Genomic DNA, 20,168 nt, shown 5'->3' with positions numbered 1-20,168 from the left:
GGGCCACTGGCACTCTACCCGCTGCCCTATATATGGGTCTGGGCTGCTGGAGGTACCTGGTCTTCCAGTGGTCCCCTCAACACTCCCTTTCCTGTAGCCAGTCTGCCCTAAGCAAGTTTCCGGACCTCTAGCCTTGCTGCATGGACTAGTAGTGGGCACTGACCATCACTTTTAAGACCAAACAGTATCAGTGTTTGTTGCTAATATTAAGTGTGGCTGGAGGTTGGGTGTGGTGGCTCACACTGACAATCCCAGCACTTTGGGAGGCCATGGTGGGGGAAGCTCAGGAGTCTAGAGACCAGCCTGGGCAAAATAGTGAGAGCCCGTCTTTAGGGAAAAAAATAAAATAAAATAAAAGTGGGCTTATTTGATGGAATTGCTGAAGTGCTATAATCATTGCTGAGTCGTCTTCGTAACTCTGCAAGCAGAAGTGCTTGTGTCTGGTCCAACTGCTTTTGGCAGAGGAAGGGAAACCATCTCACAGGAGAAAAGTGACTTGGACAAGATCTCCACAGGCTTCAGCGCTGGCCTTCTCTTTCCTTTGTACCACAGTATGATTTAGGACTGATAGGGACCCTCCCACCAGTGGCCTCATCTTTTTCATTTGTTTCTTCTTCTAGCTGAGGCAAGAGTTGGGGAGATAAAGAAAACAGAAAAAAGACTAAGGTTGGCTTAAAGCTGTGGTGTGACCAGGAGTGCAATCTACCCCCAGTGTATGCAACAGTTATTTCTTCTTTCTTTTGGGGAGGGGCCAGATCAGGTGACCAGAACTATCTAAGCCTACAGGTCTTAGAAAACATCTTTTGGTTGTGCTTCACATTTTATGTTATTTTTTTTTTGAGATGAAGTCTTGCACTGTTGCCCAGGCTGGAATGCAGTGGCGCTCCACCATTCACAGCAACCTCTACCTCCTGGGTTCAAGGGATCTTCCCCCACCCCAGCCCCCCAAATAGCTACAGGCATGTGCCACCACAGCAGGCTACTTTTTCTATTTTTTTTCATAGAGATGGGGTCTCACTAGTTGCTCAGGCTGGTCTCAAACTCCTGACCTCAAGCAATCTTTCTGCCTTGGCCTCCCAAAGTGTTGGGACGACAGCAATGAGCCACCACGCCCGGCCACATTTTACTTTTTAAATGAAAATGAGGCCGGGCGCGGTGGCTCAAGCCTGTAATCACAGCACTTTGGGAGGCCGAGACGGGCGGATCACGAGGTCAGGAGATCGAGACCATCCTGGCTAACACGGTGAAACCCCGTCTCTACTAAAAAATACAAAAAAAACTAGCCGGGCGACATGGCGGGCGCCTGTAGTCCCAGCTGCTCGGGAGGCTGAGGCAGGAGAATGGCGTAAACCCGGGAGGCGGAGCTTGCAGTGAGCTGAGACCCGGCCACTGCACTCCAGCCTGGGCGGCAGAGCAAGACTCCGTCTCAAAAAAAAAAAAAAAAAAAAAAAAAAAAAAAAAAAAAAAAGAAAATGAAAAGCCTAACAGGAATGTTGACTCAGTGAGTTATCATGCACCTGTGGTTTCGTGGCGATGCCAAGGGATCAGAGGAACGAAGAGGGAGGCTGTTGCTCAGCTGGGGTCTCAACCTCCAGAGCAAGGGGGAGACACAGCCCCAGCCAGCTACCCGGCCCCTGGGGTGGGAGGGAAGGAGCGAGGGGTAGCTGTTCTCAGCTAAGGCCAAAGGTATCAGTGGCCAAGAGGGAGACAACGATCACTGGGTTGCAGCCCCCTCCACCACCGTGGTGAAGGGTGTTGGGCTGGAGGTTGGCAGGCCTCTCCTGAGAGCAGGTTCCCCCAGCTGCTCCTGCTGCATGGCACCAACCTGGGTTTCAGCTACATTACCCAGGAGGACTTCCAAATCCAGAGGCAATTCTATTTCCTGAGGCGCCTTGGTTGGCTCTGCATCGGTGGTGGGGACTCAAGAGACAGCCTCCCTGTGGTTTCCAGTCCCCTCACATTCCCTTTGTCGCTTTCTCCTTCATGATGTGGTTTTACACAGATAACACTGGTAAGTAGAACAATGTTCTTCTCTGAGTCAGACGTGTGAAGCAGGAAGGTGAACAACCTTCTCAAGACCTCAGAGCTACTGAGAGAATCCTCAGGACAAGTAGGAGCACACAGGTAGGTGGCGTAAACATGCACAGAGAGCCTGGCTTCTACTTGGAATTTTCCCCTCCCTTGGCCTTAAAAATCGGATTTCTCCCTTTTCCAGATATGTTGATATAAGAGACAAACTATTTAGAAAGCAAAAGCCTCAACCGTTTGTGTTCAAAGTATAACCAAATGATTTTATTGCATTTACTGCTCCTGGGCACGCAGATGCATCTACACAGAAACAGTAGTTGTGGTTATAAAATCTTTTAACGAGTTTGGGGCAGAGGCTTTTAAGTTATTTTTGAGACAGGGTCTCATTCTGTCATCCAGCTTGTGCAGTGGCGCAATCTTGGCTTACTGCAACTTCTGCCTCCCAGACTCAAGCAATCCTCCCACCTCAGCCTCCAGAGTAGCTGGGGCTGCAAACGTGCACCATCACACTCAGCTAATTTTTTGTATTTTTGGTAGAGATGGGGTTTTGCCATGTGGCCCAGGCTGGTGTCACTGAGCTAGGCGATCCACCCACCTTGGCTTCCCAAAGTGTTGGGATTACAGGTGTGAGCCACTGCACCCAGCCCAGAGTTTTCTTGATGTGAAAATTACGTGAGTGACAAGGAGCACCAGGAGCTTTGCCTGGCTCACTGCCTGTTGGTAGGATCTGACATATGAATAATACAAAATACCCGTCTGGTGTGACTTGCAGATTAAGTCACTGCTAGACTATAGCCTTGATGCCCTCTCTTGCTGACCCTAGCCAACGTAACCAGTCTTCCAGGAACAATACCACGTTTTAAATTGCTTGAGGTTTCACTACCTACTGTCACTCAGTCCCAAATCCCAGCAGGAGACACAGCTCCAGCTGGCCTGCCCAGCCCCCATCAGAAGGCAGGGAGGGAGGGGAATTTGTCAGCCTTAAGGCTACTGAGTAAGATTCTTCCATGCAGAGGACACCTGCCCTGAATGCCAAAACTTGGGTCTGAACACTGCCTTTGATGGAACTGTGAGCAAGCTCACTCAAGTTTGTATTGACTCATCTGTGAATTAGGAATGATAGCATACCTCACGTTTATCCGGAGTCACGGGCTGAATGCTGTCCCTTTCAAATTCCAATGTTGCAAGTCCCAACCTCTGGTACCTCAGAATGTGACCTTATTGGTAAACAGCTGCTGCGGACACAGATGACATTATACTGGAGTTGGTGGGATGGGCTCTATTCTGACATGACTGGTGTCCTTAAACAAAGGGAGGCTTGGGGACAGACACGCCACAGCAAGAGTGTCATGTGGAGATGAAGGCAGAGAGTGGGTGACACCAAGGAACGGCAACTGCCAGCAAAGGCACGAAGCCACTTCTCCCTCACAGCCCTCGGATGGCACCAACCCTGAGGACATCCTGATCTTGGATGTGCAGCTCCCAGAACTGTCAGGGAATACACTCCTGTTGTTCTAAGCCAGTCAGTGTGCGGTACTTTGTGACAACAGACCTAGAAAATGGACACACCAGCACTCCAAGCTAATGTATACGTCAAGTGTGATGCCGGGGAAGGTTCTGTTCTGGAGCTTGGCTCACGGGACAGGAGAACCCCTCACTGGGGGCTGAGCTCCACATTCCCAGACAGGACAGATTGGAAGAAGGGACTTAAGTGCCTTTTAAACGATGACCACTCAGCTTCTAACCCGCAAGCATTTAGCAAGGATCTCTGGGGTATAAAGACACTATGGGGGGGGTGTGCAACACAAATTAAAATGTAAGCTTTGCTTTTGGTGCGCTCCAGATCCTTAGTAACTGGCCCTCAGGAAAATCAAAAGGTATGATGACTGTTTCCAAACCTCAAGGAGGAGCTCTGCAGACCCCTGCCACAGACTCCAAGCCCAAAAGGGCTGCCTGATCTTGGATGTGCGGGGTGCTCCTGCCTACCTGATGGCCAGGCATCTTGGGCACAGACATGACACGTCTGGCTCAGTGTGCCTGACCCTGCTCTCCACTGAACCCGTCCGTCCCACCCTGCCTTCTTCCTTCCTCCAGTCCAACACCCTCCAGCAGCTTCTCAGTGGAAGTGCAGGCACCCTGGAGCTTCAGGAGCAGATCCTAGCGTTCAGACAGGGAAGGAAGGGAGTATACTGAGGTTTGGCTGGTGACCAGGGTGCCGCCCCGACGGGGGATAACCCAGTTTTACTCCCCGAGCTTGGGGAGCATGGGGCAGGGGTCTCTAAGACGCAGAACACCTGGCATGTCCAATCTGGTGGTGGCACATCCCCCCGTTTTTGGCACAGCAGAAACAGAACACTCGGCCACTCTTTCAACACCCGGGGGAGGGAGAGTGCTCCCACGGTGCCGCCCGAACGCTCACTACCTGAGAGCAAGGCCAGGAGGGAGGTGTGCACTCTATCCTGGGGAAGGGGCGTCCTGGGTGGGGGCGCTGATCAGTACCAATGTGAAGGGCAGCACCGGCCAGGGTGAGGCTGCTCCAGGTGGGCAGGCTCAGTAGGAGTTCAGAGCCTGCTTGGAACGGCGCTTCATGTGTAGGCGCTCGTGGCGGAGGAGGTCATAGTTCTGCGTGAAGCTCTTGACGCAATACCGGCACTGGAAGGGCCGGGCTTTGTCCTTCAGGTGAAAGTGGCTGCGGTGCCGAGCCAGGTGGTCGTGCCGCTGGAAGGCCTTCCCACAGTCACAGCACTGGAAGCTCAGCTTGGCCTTGCCATTTTCCAGCGGCTCTTTGGGACCCTCGTCCGCGTCCTCGGACGCCTCCTGCTCTCTCTTCTCCACCGGCTGGAGTCTGTCCGGCTGCAGGTGTATCCGCCGGTGGGAGAGCAGGTGGGAGTTGAGTCGGAAGCTCTTCCCGCAGACACCACACCGGTAAGGCTTCTGGGCCTCATGGCTCTCCAGGTGCCCATCCAGGTCCTCGCTGTCACTGAACAGCTCCCCGCACACTGAGCACTCGTGCGGCTTCTCCTGCTCCCTGCGGCTTCGCAGGTGTCGGATGAAGTTGACCCTCCAGCGGAAGATTTTCCCACAGTTCGGACACACGTAGGACTTCTTGGAGGTCTGCACGTCGCCCCCGGCCTCGACGCTGCCCCGATGGGAGGCGGGGAGGCTGCGCTGCTTCTCTTTGGGGCTCTCCGGCTCCTCTGTGCAGTACGCGCCGTGCTGGGAGTCTTCCTCCCCAGAGCTGGACAGAACGATCTCGATGGTCACTTCTTCGTCCAGGCTGTTCTCTAGAGATCGCGGGTTGCCGCCAGCTACAGGAAGGCAACATGCAGGTCAGCGGTGCTGCACAGGCCACATCCCAGCCCCTACGACCCCGGCACAGGAAGACTCAGCTTGGAGTCTACAAACCCTTATTTTTACAATGTTCCTCGGTGACCGGGGCGGCCTGGCCGGCCCTGCAGGGGCCACTGGTGTAGCCTGTGAGGACGAAATCTTCAGCATAGGCCACGCTGTGTCCAGAGCATGCTGGACACTTTGCTCTCCCTCTTCCCAGCCACTTTCCCTTATCTTCACCCCCAACCCTTTTGAGCTCTACCACCCCATCCCAAGCTCTAGGAGTCTGTATTTATCCGTGCAAAGCCTTGGCCATTTACAGATCACATACTTAACGAGGTATGGGGGAATGCTCTATCAGGATAGTGAAAGGACTTGGGAGAGGAAGACTCTACACCCTACACATATCATGTGCTGGGCACCTGCATGCTCCAGGGACTGTGCTAGACTTCTGACAGGCACATTCCGATCTGCTCCTGGATGCAACCCGATGACCTATTGGTTGCCATGTTTACACATGAACTAAGGTGATCTGTCCCAGGAAGGAGGGCTGAAATGCTACTCAGCCTTGCTGGGCTGCTCAACAGTCCCAGACTGCGGGTACCCCACGGCTCCCCGGCTCCCAGTAGCACCGCATTTCTGAGGCTACAGGTGGCCATGGGTAAAGCTACTCTGGACTTCCTGCATCCTGAGTCTGTGACGCTGGGAAGGTGGAACCACGGGGAGGGGCTGGGTGGGCAGTGCAGAGCCCGGCCTGGGGTCCTGGCTTACGGAGCAGAGCCCATCATACAGGTGGCCTGTTTCCTCACTGCTGTGAAATGCAGGAGTCAAATCTAGAACTTGGGGGAGTGAATCAGGCCCTCCTAGATATGAGCAGGAACATGGTTAGTCTGGGCTTCATGGCTGTGGGGAGGAGAGCCCTGACGGGTCAGAGCAGCTCAGGACAGGAGAAGCTAGACAAACAGAAGAAGCGCAAGAAGACACAGAGGCTAAGGAGAGCAGAGAGACGAAGGGCAGTGGTGGAAGCGGTGGGGGCATTTGTCCATCAGTCACAAGGGGGTCGGGGCAACATGAGTCTGCGAGTGGGTACTGAGTCTGCCAAGAACCCATGTAGTGTAGGAGGGAAATCACCAGATGAAGACAGAGAGTGTGTGTGTTTTAAATTTTTTGTAGTGATGGGGTCACACTATGTTGCCAGGCTGGTCTCAAACTCCTGGGCTCAAGCGATCCACCCATCTCAGGCGATCCACCTGCCTCAGACTCCCAAAGTGCAGGGATTACAGGTGTGAGCCACTGTGCTCCGCCGAGAGGCTAGGTTTGACGCTCATCTCGACTCTTGGTTTTCTAGCTACAGGTACCTCGTTCCAGCCAGAGAGCTTCTCAGAGCTTGGGTAACCTCGTCTATAAGGTGAGCATGACAGTGGTAGCCGGTTGCTCTAAGTTGCTGGTGGGGCAGGTGAGGTCATGTGTGTGATGTACTTTGTGGACCTCATGGGGTGGAGACAAGAGCAAGGTGTAACTTTTACCAGGCTGCCGACAACAAGGTACTTGATCGGCAGTTGACTTCTGTTAACGGATCTGGGTGGAAGAAGAAAACAAAGTGACAAGGTGGGCCGCTAAGATCTCTTATTTGTTAACTGGGTGAGGAGATGGAATGATGAGAGCAGACAGTGCATGTTATTGTGTCCGCCTGAAAACTCACATGAGGAAGCCCTAACCCATAGGGCCTCAGCATGTGACTACTTGGAGACAGGGTCTTTCAAGAAGTAATTAAATCAAAATGAAGTCACATGGTGGGGCCAATCCAAAATCACTGGTGTCCTTCTGAGAGGAGGAGATTGGAGGCAGACTTCAACCAAGGGAAGGACCCTGTGAGGACACAGCAAGATGGGAGCCGTCTCCAAGTCAAGGAAAAAGGCCTCAGAAGACACCAGCTCTGCTGACGCTTTGATTCTGGACTTGTTGCTTCTGGAATTGTGAGAAAATAAGTTTCTCTGTTGTTTAAGTCACCCAGTCTGTGGTACTTCGTGATGGTAGCCACAGTAGACTAACATAGACTTTGGCACCAGGAAGTAGGGTGCAGCTAAAACAAAGACCAAAAACTGTCGAAGTCATTTTAGAACTAGGTGATGGGTAGAGGCTAGGAGAGTTTTGAAGTGCATGTTTAAAAAGCCTTGAGGAGGTGGCTGGTAGAAATACAGACATTATAGGAAATTGGAGAAAAGGAGATCCTCCAATTATAAAGTGGCAAAGAATTTGGCCAAAATTCTGTGGAAACAGAAATTGTAAGTGATGAACTTGGATACTGAGCTGAGGAGATATCTAAGCAAAGTGTCAAAGGCAAAGACTAGTTGTTTGCTGCTTACAGTGAAACGTGAGATGAGAGAGAAACTCAAGAAGGAACTGTTATAGCAAAAAGGAACCATGACTTCAAGATCTGGAAAATTCTGTCTATCCATTCTGCAAAAAATAAGAAAGTGTGCACTGGAGAGACATCAAGAGTGTGGCTGGCTCATCATCTGTTAAAGAGATTCTGAGTGTGATTCATGGATCCAATCTACCATCTCAAGAGAAGCCAGGAACACAGATGAGGTTATCCAGGAAGGTCTACGGAGGACACCCTCGTCTGACGGCCTGCAACCCTGTGAACTGCATGGAGGGCAGGGTTTCTGAGTATTATACACCAGCACAAACACTGCCAGTTGGGACTGAAAGGAAAAGAGATGGGATGAAATAAAAGAAGGCTATTGGATTTCTGGGATTCTACAAACTGGCCAGTAGAGCTATCTGGCTATGAACATGGACTCTCCTTCAAGAAAAAGGAAGAATGACTCCAAAGGTGGCTCAGAGGTTACAGGGCTGCCACTGCCATCACGGGACCAGAGGGTACAGGCTCAGGAGGTGAAGTCACTTCCTTCTGAGTTCCAAAGAGCAGGGCCAGTAGCTGCTGGGCCTGGAGAATAGAGAACTGAGCCAAAGGTTATTCCTGAGCCTTAAAATCCCATGGAAATGACCTGCTAGTTTTTTTTTTTTTTCTTTGAGATGGAGTCTCGCTCTTGTTGCCGAGGCTGGAGTGCAACGGCACAGTCTTGGCTCACTGCAACCTCTGCCTACTGGGTTCAAGCAATTCTCCTGCCTCAGCCTCCTGAGTAGCTGGGATTACAGGTGTGTGTCACCACGTCTGGCTACTTTTTGTATTTTTAGTAGAGAAAGGGTTTCCCCGTGTTGGCCAGGGTGGTCTCGAACTCCTGACCTCAGGTGATCCGCCCGCCTCAGCCTCCCAAAGTGCTGGGATTATAGGCACGAGCCACTACACCCAGCCCTGACCTCCTAGATTTAAGACTTGCTTGGGACCCATTACCCTTTCTTCTCTTGGATTTCTCTTTTGGAACGAGAATGGTCTATGCTATGCTTTTCTTACAGTTGTACTTTGGAAGCAGAAAACATCTGGCTTCACAGTTCATAGCTGGAGAAGATTTTGCCTCAGGATGAATCATACTTCAAGTCTAACCCATACCCAATTGAGACGCTGATATTTAGATGAGATTTTGGACTTACAGTTGATGCTGAAATAGGCTGAGAATTTGGGGGCTGTTGGGATGAGGTGAATGCATTTTGCATGTGGGAGAGACATGAATTTTGAAGGTCCTGAGGGTGAGGTCTTACAGGGGATGAATTGTGTTCTCCCAAAATTTCATGTTGAAGTCCTAACCCCAAAGGACCTCAGAATGTGACTGTATTTGAAGATAGGCTCTTTGAAGACGTAATTAACATGAGGACATATGGGTGGGTGGGCTCCACAGTCCAATATGACTGGTGTCCTTATGAGAGAAGATCAGGACACTGACAAACACAGAGGTAAGACCACATGAGTACACAGCAAGGCAGTGGCCATCTCCAAGCCAAGGAGAGAGGCCTCAGAAGAAACCAGCTCTGCTGACACCTTGATCTTCTATTAGTTGCCTCCGCAATACTGAGAAAATAAAATTCTGTTGTTTAGGCCACCTAGTCTGTGGTACTTGTTATGAAAGCCCTAACAGAGTAATATAGCTCACAGCAGACAGCATCACCTCAAATCAGCTAAAATGACCAAAATTCGATGCATAATTTCTACAAAAGGGGAAATAAATCAAGGACAGTCCTACTATGTGCTATCAACACAACAACATGAAGAGAATTCCTTGGAGAAAACAGATGAGACTGCTAGAAGTCTGCCCACAACACCAGAGGGTAAGCAACATCTGGGAGTGTCCTGTGTGGGCGTGGATACAGAGAAGCAGACCTGTCACCAGCGATCCGGCATCAGCTGGCGGCAAAAGCCTTTTAGGAAGGCAAGCTGGCAGGAGCTACCAAAATAAAAACAGTGCCTACTCTTTGAAATCTATTATCTCTCCCTTCTCAGTAGCAACCCTTGGCTTCTGACTGTTTCAGAGCAGTCTGTGTCAGAGTCCAACAAGGGAAGAATGGAGTTGAAAACTCCTGTGTATACATGAACATCCATCCAATCTTCTAAAAGTATATTGATGGGGCTGAGAGACATGCTATGGGCAGAAAGAAGCTAGAGAAGATTCAAAGTGCATCACAAACATCAAGCCTGCGCTTGAACTCCAAGTGGACCCCAAATGAATGCATCACCCTTGGCATGCAGAGGTGGGCTTCTTAGAAAACCAGGGGTGGGCATCCATGCTTGTGGAGCAGGATCTCATCCTTTCAGATCTCCCACACTAGAAAAGCCCCTCTGTCCATGCATGAAAGGGGGCAAGTACAAAATGCATGGAGCTGGGTCAAAATGGCACAAATCTTGCCTTTAAAAGCATCACAGGGAGAACAGATAATGCGTGTGAGTCGGTCTCCATAGCTGCAGAAAACTACAGTGACACGTGGGTTCCAGTAAGAATCAGAGGCTTGGGTTTGATATTGAGAAGAACTTATAAAAGACGGCAGCATTGTAGCCTCTGCTTCTGGAGGTGGTGACTTTTACCAAGACGACTCAGAGTCTACACTGTGGCTATTTCTCTGAAAGCAGGAATGGAACATACACTTTCCAAGAGTCCTGTGCAGCTTCAGTACACTAGAAACCTGCTCTTTAATCCCAATTCCAAGACTGTGCCAGGATGCCGGCCATCCATGCTGAGAGAAGAAAAACACTCGCCACATCACCAACAGCACTACAGCAGCACCCTGCTTTGACACACCCTCCCTGGCCCCCAGAAAAGGCAAGGAGGGTGAGCCCGGGACTGGGAGTGAGCTGGAGAATGACCCCAGCACAGAGGAATCTGGACAAGCAGGTAAGAACACCACCGCAGCGGTCAGTGGGGATCCTGAGGAGTTCAATTCCTAACTGTCCCATGCCCTCACCACCGCACATTTCCATCACACACCCACATGCCCCCAACACACAGGTGCACCTGTGAACGCACACACTCACACATGCAGCTCAACCCATACACCATGTATATGCAGCACACCTGCATTCCACACCACCATCCCCCATGCCACACTTGCACACATACATTCAGGCGACACACCAGATACACATGTGAACACATAGACACACAGGCACACACCCCACACCTCCCTGGCCCTTCTTTACCTGGGTAGGTGTTTTGAGGCACCACCGTCTGCGGGCAGGCCTGGGACCCCGGCACCTGCAGCTCCTCACGTTTCCTCCTTTCTTCTACCTGGAATGGCTGGAGACTTGGAGAGTCTTTCCAGAGGAAACGGAAAAATTGATTTGTCTTGCACCTACAGCACTACCTGGGAGGGTGCTACCTGAACAGATGCCAGGCTATGATCTGGGGGTGGCCCTGGGCTCCCTCCTGGGGACTGGCAGGGGGTGGCCACTCAGGAAGTGTCTGTTGAGTGAATGAACTTGAAGGCAGAATGGGCCAACTCCACAAACATGAGCTCTGAAGCTAGACAGTCTACGCAGATCCGGATTCTACTCCACTTACTCTATGGCAGAGACAAGTACCTCCCTCAGCCCCGCATTTATTCCCACTTTCTGTGGTGGGTTTTCTATAGTCATCACCACAGGCTCCTGCACATCCTGCACAAACAGCTTGTGCAGAGCCTACGGGGTAGAGATGGGACAGGAGCTACTGTGCCACGCCGTCTCTGAACGCTTGTTCCAGGTGGGGATGGTGTGTCAAAACCTTGTCTGCTTCACGCTCTAGGTCTCAAAAGGGAAGGAGGTGTGGAGTTGCTGATGTTTCTGTCAAAGCTATTTCCTCCTGAAGGAGCAGGTGCCTCGAAGCACCATGGCATGGAGATCATGGGTGCAAGCGCTGGCGACACAGCCTGAAGGAGGGCTGGAAACTGCTGCTGCTGAGCCCCAGCACCTCCCCACACCCCAGTGTCCTCACAGCACCCCTGCACCAGGCAGATGGAAGACTAGACAGGTGAGGCACCTCAAAGGGCTGTGCTCGGTGCCCAGTAAGGAGGAGACACTCCCTCCGCAACGAGGCTTGTCGTGAGTATCTGACCTCACTCCTGGAGGGGCCGCTGTATGGTCAGCACAAACCAGATGTAACTTACAGGCAGAGGAGTAAGACATTCCTATTATTTCCCAGTCCTTGGCCGAGGGAGTACAATCCCAATGCCTGGCAAAAGTAAGATCCCCCATTCTTTCTATGAAAAGTCAGGGACAAGGCAAGACATGCAAGACCCACACAGAGTCTGGGGAAATGAGGAAGGCAACTAGGGGCTGCAGAGAGAAGTCAGCAAGTGGGCTCATCTCTGGCTGCCAGCAGCCCTTCACCCTACTCTGTCCACTCAGTTCTGGAATCATTACTTACCCAAGTAGGAGACCTGGGGCACTTCTTTCCCCTGGAGATCCTGCAGCTCTGGAACGCGTGGCTCATTCTCCTCTCTCTGGGAGAGATCCGGCTGGGCAGCTAGCTCGTCTGTTCAAAGAAAAAGGCAGGATACATGTTTATTAGTAATCTGATCCTACAGCAACCAGGGCTGGTCCAGAAGAGAAAAGGTGGAGGGATGCCCAGCGGGCGTGGCACCATCAGGGGTGAGAAGTGAAAAGGCCAGAGCCGGCAGCGCAGGGGCAGTGGGGGCAGCACATGCAGGGAGAGCTATGGGCTTGGGGGTCTCTCTGAGGCTTCTGGGTGTAAAGCAGATGTAGAAGGACGAAAGGGTAAGAGCGATGGAAGAGAAATGGGCATACAGCGCATGTTCTGTTTGGTTCTGATAAGCCTGATGAGGTGAGACGGCAGGTGATCAGTCGCATACACTCTGCCTACAGGGAGGCCGCTGTGTGCAAATGACCTCCCATCCAGGTTGGGGGTGAACAGAGAAATATGATGCAGGCCCCGCTTCCCTGATCTTAGGGGACGAAGTTGACTCTTAATCCAAGTGAGAACTCCCCTGCCCAGTTCCCTGGTCTTGAGGTATGGGGGGAAGTTAAGTCTTACTTGGAGGAATTGAGACCCCGCAATCCTCCCCAATGATGAACTCTCCATAGAAGCCAGTCTGGGCAGGATCTAGAAGGGACCAATCCTCTTCAGAGAAGCATAAAATCATGTCCTTGAATGGAGAAACCCGATTCTGAAAGCATAGCAGAACAGGGACGCCTCAGTCTGGGACGAGCTAGCTGTCTCAGTCTTAGTCCACTGAGGCTGTGAGAACTCAATGCTGTAGGACGGGCAGCTTCTACACAACAGAAAACTGTTGCTCACAGTTCTGGAGGCTGGACGTCCAAGATCAAGGCACCAGCATGCTGGGTGCCTGGTGAGGCCCCACTTCTTGGTTCAAAGACAGGCAACTTCTGTGTCCTCACAAGATGGAGAGGGCAAGGGAGTTCTCCGGGGCCTCTTTTAGGAGGGACTAATCCCACTCATGAGGACTTTGCCCTTGTTACCTGATCATCTCCCCAAAAGGCTCCACTTCCTAATCCCATCATCTTGGGGATTACAATTTCAACACAAATTTTGGGGAGATACAAACACTGAAACCATTGCATTCTGCCCCTGGTTCCCCCCAAATTCATATCCTTTTCACATGCCAAACAAATTCATTCCATCCCAATAACCCCCAAAGTCTTAATTCATTCCAGCATCAACTCAAAAGTCCAAAGTCCAACATCTCATTTTAATATTATCTAAATCAGTTACGGTTCAGACTCAAGGCACAGTTCTACCTCAGACAAAATTTCCTCCAGCTGTGAACCTGCGAAATGAAAAAAGTTATGTGCTTCAAAATATAGTGGTGAGGCCAGCGTGGTGGCTCACACCTGTCATCTCAGCACCTTGGGAGGCCGAGGCGGGCAGATCACCTGAGGTCAGGAGTTTGAGACCAGCCTGGCCAACACGGTGAAACCCCATCCCTACCAAAAATACAAAAAGTAGCCGGGTGTGGTGGTGGGTGCCTGTAATCCCAGCTACTTGGGAGGCTGAGGCAGGAGAATCATTTGAACCTGGCAGGTGGAGTTTGCAGTGAGCTGAGATCATGCCACTGCACTCCACCCTGGGCAACATGGTGAGACTCCATCTCAAAAAAAAAAAAACCCAAAAAAAAACCACACACACACACACACACACACACACACACACAGAGAGGTGGGACGGGCACAGGATAAACATTCCAATTCCAAAAAAGGGAAACAGAAAAAAAGACAAGGAGTAACAGGTCCCAAGCAAGTCCTAAACCTACAGGTCCCAGCACATTATGGTTTACAGCTTGAGATTCATCTCGAGAATAATCCTTTTTGTCTTGATACTGTGCTCCCCAGGCCCACTGTGTTGGGAGGTGGCCCCACCTTCCAACCCCACAGGTGGCACCTTCACTGGACAGGAGTTGAGCCCCCAAGGCCCTGGGTGGCCCTGCCCCACGGCAGCCCCTAGGGAGGGCCTGCCCTCAAGGGGGTTCTCTGTGGTGGCTCCACCTCCGTGGCGGCTCCACCTCCGTGGTAGCTCTGTGTCTCTTTCACAGGCCCAAGGCTCTCCTGGGCTGGAACTTGGCTGATGGCCCCACCATCTAGGGCTTCAGGGTGACTGAAGCGGAGCTCTCTGCTATGGCCCCTGCTTCCTACGGTTCTTGCGCTCTGGGCCTGTGATGGGCAGAACAGCTCTGATGATTTCTGAATTGCCTTTGGGGTCATTTTTCCATTTTCTTGGACTAGCTCCCAGCCTCAGTTTCAATGGCAAAACCTTTATCTTCTCTCCTAAACAGGCTGGCTCACTCTTATCAACATAGGCTGACAAATATTCCTGATCTTTAAGTTCTGCTTCCCTTTTAAGTAACAGTCCCATCTTTTTTTTTTTTTTTTTTTTTTTTTTTGAGGCGGAGTCTCGCTCTGTCGCCCGGACTGGAGTGCAGTGGCCGGATCTCAGCTCACTGCAAGCTCCGCCTCCTGGGTTTACGCCATTCTTCTGCCTCAGCCTCCCTAGTAGCTGGGACTACAGGCGCCCGCCACCTCGCCCGGCTAGTTTTTGTGTTTTTAGTAGAGACGGGGTTTCACCGTGTTAGGCAGGATGGTCTTGATCTCCTGACCTCGTGATCCGCCCGTCTCGGCCTCCCAAAGTGCTGGGATTACAGGCTTGAGCCACCGCGCCCAGCCAACAGTCCCATCTTTAAATCACTTCTCTCTTTTCACATTTCACAAGCTGCACCTTCAAAACTTTGCTTAGATACTTCTGCAGCCAAATATCCAATTGCAGTGGCCTGTAAGTTCTACCTTCCACAAAACACTAATACATAAGCACAGTTCAGCCAAGTGATTTGCCACTATAAGAAGGATGGCCTTTCCTCCATTGCCAGTCACACATTTCTCACTTACATCTGGGATCTCATCAGAATAGCTTTACTGTTCACATTTTCACCAACATTCTGGTTGAGAATAGCAAATCTCTTCTTTTCTTTTTTTTTTTTTGAGATGGAGTCTTGCTCTGTCACCCAGGCTGGAGTGCAGTGGCCGGATCTCAGCTCACTGCAAGCTCCGCCTCCCGGGTTCACGCCATTCTCCCGCCTCAGCCTCCGGAGTAGCTGGGACTACAGGCGCCCGCCACCTCGCCCGGCTAGTTTTTTGTATTTTTAGTAGAGACGGGGTTTCACCGTGTTAGCCAGGATGGTCTCGATCTCCTGACCTCGTGATCCACCTGTCTCGGCCTCCCAAAGTGCTGGGATTACAGGCTTGAGCCACCGCGCCCGGCCAAATCTCTTCTTTTCTTTTGGAGCCTCACCAGAATCACCTTTAATAGTCTGTTCATGGGCCGGGCACGGTGACTCACACCTGTAACCCCAGCGCTCTGGGAGGCTGAGGCTGGCAGATCACCTGAGGTCAGGAATTCCAGACCAGCCTAGCTAGTCAAAATGGCAAAACCCTGTCTCTACTAAAAATACAAAAATTAGCCAGGTGTGGTGGTGCACGTCTGTAATCTCCGCTCCTCAGGAGGCTGAGGTTACAGTGAGCAGAGATCGCGCCACTGCACTCCTGCCTGGGTGACAGAGCAGGACTTCATCTCAAAAAAAAAAAAAAATTGGCCGGGCGCGGTGGCTCAAGCCTGTAATCCCAGCACTTTGGGAGGCCGAGATGGGCGGATCACGAGGTCAGGAGATCGAGACCATCCTGGCTAACACGGTGAAACCCCGTCTCTACTAAAAAATACAAAAAACTAGCCGGGTGAGGTGGCGGCGCCTGTAGTCCCAGCTACTCGGGAGGCTGAGGCAGGAGAATGGCGTAAACCCGGGAGGCGGAGCTTGCAGTGAGCTGAGATCCGGCCACTGCACTCCAGCCTGGGCCACAGAGCGAGACTCCGTCTCAAAAAAAAAAAAAAAAAAAAAAAATTGTTTGTTCAGGGCAACACAGGCTTTTTCCAGCCTGCACTTCAAAACCCTTTCAGCCTCTACCCATTACCCAGTTCCCAAGCTTCTTCCATGTTGTATTTGTTAGAGTAGCACCCCAAATTTTTGGTGATAATTTTCTGTCTTAATCCATTTGGGCTGCTCTAACAAAATACCGCAGACTGGGGACTCATAAACAACATAAATGTATGTCTTACAGTTCTGGAGGCTGGGAAGTCCCCAGCTGATACCAGCATAGTTGGGTTCTGGTGAGGGCCCAGTTCCTTGCTCCATAGAAGGTCATCATTTCATTGTGTTCTCACATGGTGGAAGGGGCAAGGCTGTTCTGAGGCCTCTTTTATAAGGGCACTAATCCATTTACGAGAGATTTGCCCTTATAACCTGATCATCTCCCCAGTGCCCCACCTCTTGATGCCAGCAGCTTGGGGGCTAGCATTTCTTTTTTGTTTTTTTTTTTTGAGGCGGAGTCTCGCTCTGTCGCCTGGACTGGAGTGCAGTGGCCAGATCTCAGCTCACTGCAAGCTCCGCCTCCCGGGTTCACGCCATTCTCCTGCCTCAGCCTCCCGAGTAGCTGGGACTACAGGCGCCTGCCACCTCGCCCGGCTAGTTTTTGTACTTTTAGTAGAGACGGGGTTTCACCGTGTTAGCCAGGATGGTCTCGATCTCCTGACCTCGTGATCTGCCCGTCTCGGCCTCCCAAAGTGCTGGGATTACAGGCTTGAGCCACCGCGCCCGGCCTATGGGGGCTAGCATTTCAACATGTCAAAGTTGTGGGGAGGGGACACAAAAACATTCAGACCATAGCACTAGGGAGCAGGGGGTGGAAGCTGGGGCTGAGGGAAGAGCCCAAAGCAACATGTGCAGATAGAAGGGAGAGAAAGGAGACTGACTACCCCAGGTCCAGGCTCCAGGGGACACACTGCTTTGTAATTTCTGCTCTTGGATCCACCTCATCCTTATCTTGTTTGGCAAAATCCAAATGGCAGCTGCCCCGCTGGGTGGCCAAGGATGGGGAGAAACAGGTCTTCCTACTCTGCTGGGGAGGCTGCACATCCACCGCTCCTATGGTGGGCTGCTGGACAATGTCCAGAAGTTACCAGCGTGCTCACCCCTCAATGCAGAGATTTCTTAAGTTGATGTCGCACATGTGCAATGTGAAGTCTATAAAAGCTGCTTCACTGCAGCATTGATCTAATAAATACTGAAAACCTTGACACACATCAACAAGACAGCGGATTAAGTAAGCTACAGAAATCTCCCAAGGGATGATCCTACACGCACAGAAAGAACGAAGGCCTCTCTGCACCGAGAAGGAATTCTCTTCAAAGTGTGTTGTTGCAGGAAAACACCTGTGCATGATGGAATCCGGATGGCCACCAAGTGCAGGGCGTGGGAGTGCCGAAGCTTAGCTGCCTCTGAAGAGGGACCCAGGACTCTGGGGTTAGGTGTAGCAGGGAGATTTTTTTCATAAACTTTGAATCACGGACCATGGGAATGTGTCAAAAAACTGATTTTAATTTCTATTTTTATCTTTATATTGTTTTAGACAGTCTGTCACCCAGGCTGGGGTGCAGTTGCACAATCACAGCTCACTGCAGCCTCAACCTCCGGGGCTCAAGCAATCCTCCTGCTCAGCCTCCCAAGTAGCTGGGACTATAGGCGTGAGCCACCACGTCTGGCTAATTTTTTACTTTTGTAGACATGAGGTCTTGCTGTGTTACCCAAGCTGGTCTCAAACTCTTGGGCTCAAGCAGTTCTCCCACCTCAGCCTCCCACAGTGCTGGGATTACCAGTATGAGCCATGGTGCCTGGCCTAATTTTCATTTTAAAAATGATGGTATAGCCATACAATACTAGGAAACCAGGAAAATAAAGCAGTCCTTTCTATAATTGGAAAGGACCACAAAATAAAATTTTTGTGGAAAAAATAAAATTAACTCATAGGACTTTCATATTACTAGTATCTATGTGACAAACAAAAAAGGAACAGAATAATTTTTAAAACATGCCTTGTATCTGCCTACCTCTCTGGAAAACTATCAGTTACTGTCAGATGGTTTCCCCAGGTGTTGGGGCCAGGCATCCAGGACAAGGCTGGGAAGGAGTGATTTTCTTTCTCTTTTTTTTGAGGAAAAATAGAATGAGGGGGTGGGGGTAGGTGAAGAAGAGAAAGAGATAATGGGGAAAGTGAAGGAAAGGGTATTTGGAAGTCTCTGTACTGTTCTTGCAATCTTCCCTAACTTTAAAATTAATTCCAAAGAAAAAATTTAAAATAAAAATAAAGAGAATACCTCAAAAATTCTAAAATTGCATCAGGGTTTTGGAACAAGGACTCTTGCCTGTACATATGAAACACAGGCATCTTGGTAAAAATTCGGACTCAGTAGGTCAGGGGTGGAGCCTCAGAGGCTGCATCTGAATGAGCCCTAAGTGGACGTGCTGCTAGGAAGAGGCCAGTGCGGAAAAGCCTCTGAGCCCTAAGTGGACGTGCTGCTAGGAAGAGGCCAGTGCGGAAAAGCCTCTGAGCCCTAAGTGGACGTGCTGCTAGGAAGAGGTCAGTGCGGAAAAGCCTCTGAGCCCTAAGTGGACGTGCTGCTAGGAAGAGGTCAGTGCGGAAAAGCCTCTGAGCCCTAAGTGGACGTGCTGCTAGGAAGAGTCAGTGCGGAAAAGCCTCTGAGCCCTAAGTGGACGTGCTGCTAGGAAGAGGTCAGTGCGGAAAAGCCTCTGACCCTAAGTGGACGTGCTGCTAGGAAGAGGTCAGTGCGGAAAAGCCTCTGAGCCCTAAGTGGACGTGCTGCTAGGAAGAGGTCAGTGCGGAAAAGCCTCTGTCTTCCCAGGCTGTTGAGAATCCAAAACAGGCCTCGGGAAGCCACTGGATTTCCTTACAAGGACTTGTGGGAAACAACCTGATGCTGGTTTCTTAAACCATGGTTGACAAAAAATACAAAAGAATCCAGCACTCTGACAAGACTTCCTGGAAGGGTGTGTGTGTGTGTGTGTGTGTGTGTGTGTGTGTACGCGGGCAGAGTATATATTAACAACAGATCGGCTGCTTTTTCCTTTCAGCCTTGGTTAGGTGTTTGAGAATCTACTTGCTATAGTGTGAATGTGTCCCTGAAATGTCTTGTGTTGGAAACTTGATCCCCCATGTGGCAGGATTGAAAGGTGTGGCTTTTAAGAGGTGATGAATGGGTTGTCATGGGAGTGGAACTGGTGGCTTTGTAAGCGGAGGAAGAGAGACCTGAGCAAGCATGTCAGGACATTCAGCCCCTCGCCATGTGATGCCCTGCACCCACCTCGGAACACCACAGAGCCCCCACCAGCAGGAAGGCTCTCACCAGATGGAGCCCCTCGACCTGAATCTTCTCAGCCTCCATAACTATGAGAAGTCAATCTATTTTCTTTATAAATTACAGTTTCAGGTATTCTGTTATAAGCGACCGAAAACTGACTAGACAGTCATGGCATCACAGGAGCAAACCCAGGTCCAAGGGCCAGGTGGGTGGACAGACAGTACTCCAGTCACCTACAAAATCTGACACGGCCACTTGACAGGATACCCAGGGAGCTTTCTGAACCATGAAGACCAATGCTTACCTGTTGGGGAGGAGCATAAAAACAGGACAGTGATCTACAGCAGGATCCTTTTATTTGTGACAGATGTATTTGTGAGGCGCACAAATAAATTGGCAGAGAAAAGTCCAGAAGGGAGTTCACTAGACCATGCAGAAGCTTCTCACATGACTGGGAATGAGTGGTATCTTTTCACTTCCTACATTTTGTTAATTTTTCACATGAGAAGGGATGGGGAAAATAGATAAACATGTCTACTTACGACTAAACCTTCAGAGGAGATTTTTCTAATGCCTCCCACTAAGCACAGTGAAAACCCTGGCCACTGCATATAAACCAGCACAGGAGACTCTGAGAGGTGGAGAGAGGGTGGCGGAATGGTCAGGGACCTTGGAAGAACATGTGCTAAGTTCACTGGTTTTTCT

The 20,168-nt window shown here is 50.8% G+C and overlaps 1 protein-coding gene across 7 annotated transcripts in view; it reads right to left on the bottom strand.

Annotated features, from left to right (window-relative positions):
* Nucleotides 1-1,493: 1,493 nt before the first annotated feature.
* ZNF496 (zinc finger protein 496) overlaps nt 1,494-20,168 on the bottom strand; it is a 35,375-nt gene continuing 16,700 nt past the window's right edge. For all 7 annotated transcript variants that reach the window (XM_033195764.1, XM_033195761.1, XM_033195760.1 and 4 more), the window contains 4 exons: nt 12,783-12,915; nt 12,156-12,263; nt 10,952-11,065; nt 1,494-5,336 (listed from right to left, as the gene is read on the bottom strand). In XM_033195764.1, the coding sequence (XP_033051655.1) occupies nt 4,579-5,336; nt 10,952-11,065; nt 12,156-12,263; nt 12,783-12,915 (1,113 nt within the window). In that variant the 3' untranslated portion in view covers nt 1,494-4,578. The remainder of the gene's footprint in view (nt 5,337-10,951; nt 11,066-12,155; nt 12,264-12,782; nt 12,916-20,168) is intronic.

This window comes from Trachypithecus francoisi, unplaced genomic scaffold (genome assembly GCF_009764315.1).
Source record: "Trachypithecus francoisi isolate TF-2019V2 unplaced genomic scaffold, Tfra_2.0 Lachesis_group5, whole genome shotgun sequence".
In the NCBI taxonomy this organism is placed as follows: domain Eukaryota; kingdom Metazoa; phylum Chordata; class Mammalia; order Primates; family Cercopithecidae; genus Trachypithecus; species Trachypithecus francoisi.
Note: the sequence above shows the minus strand (reverse complement) of the source record. Positions and strands in the feature narration are given on the sequence as shown.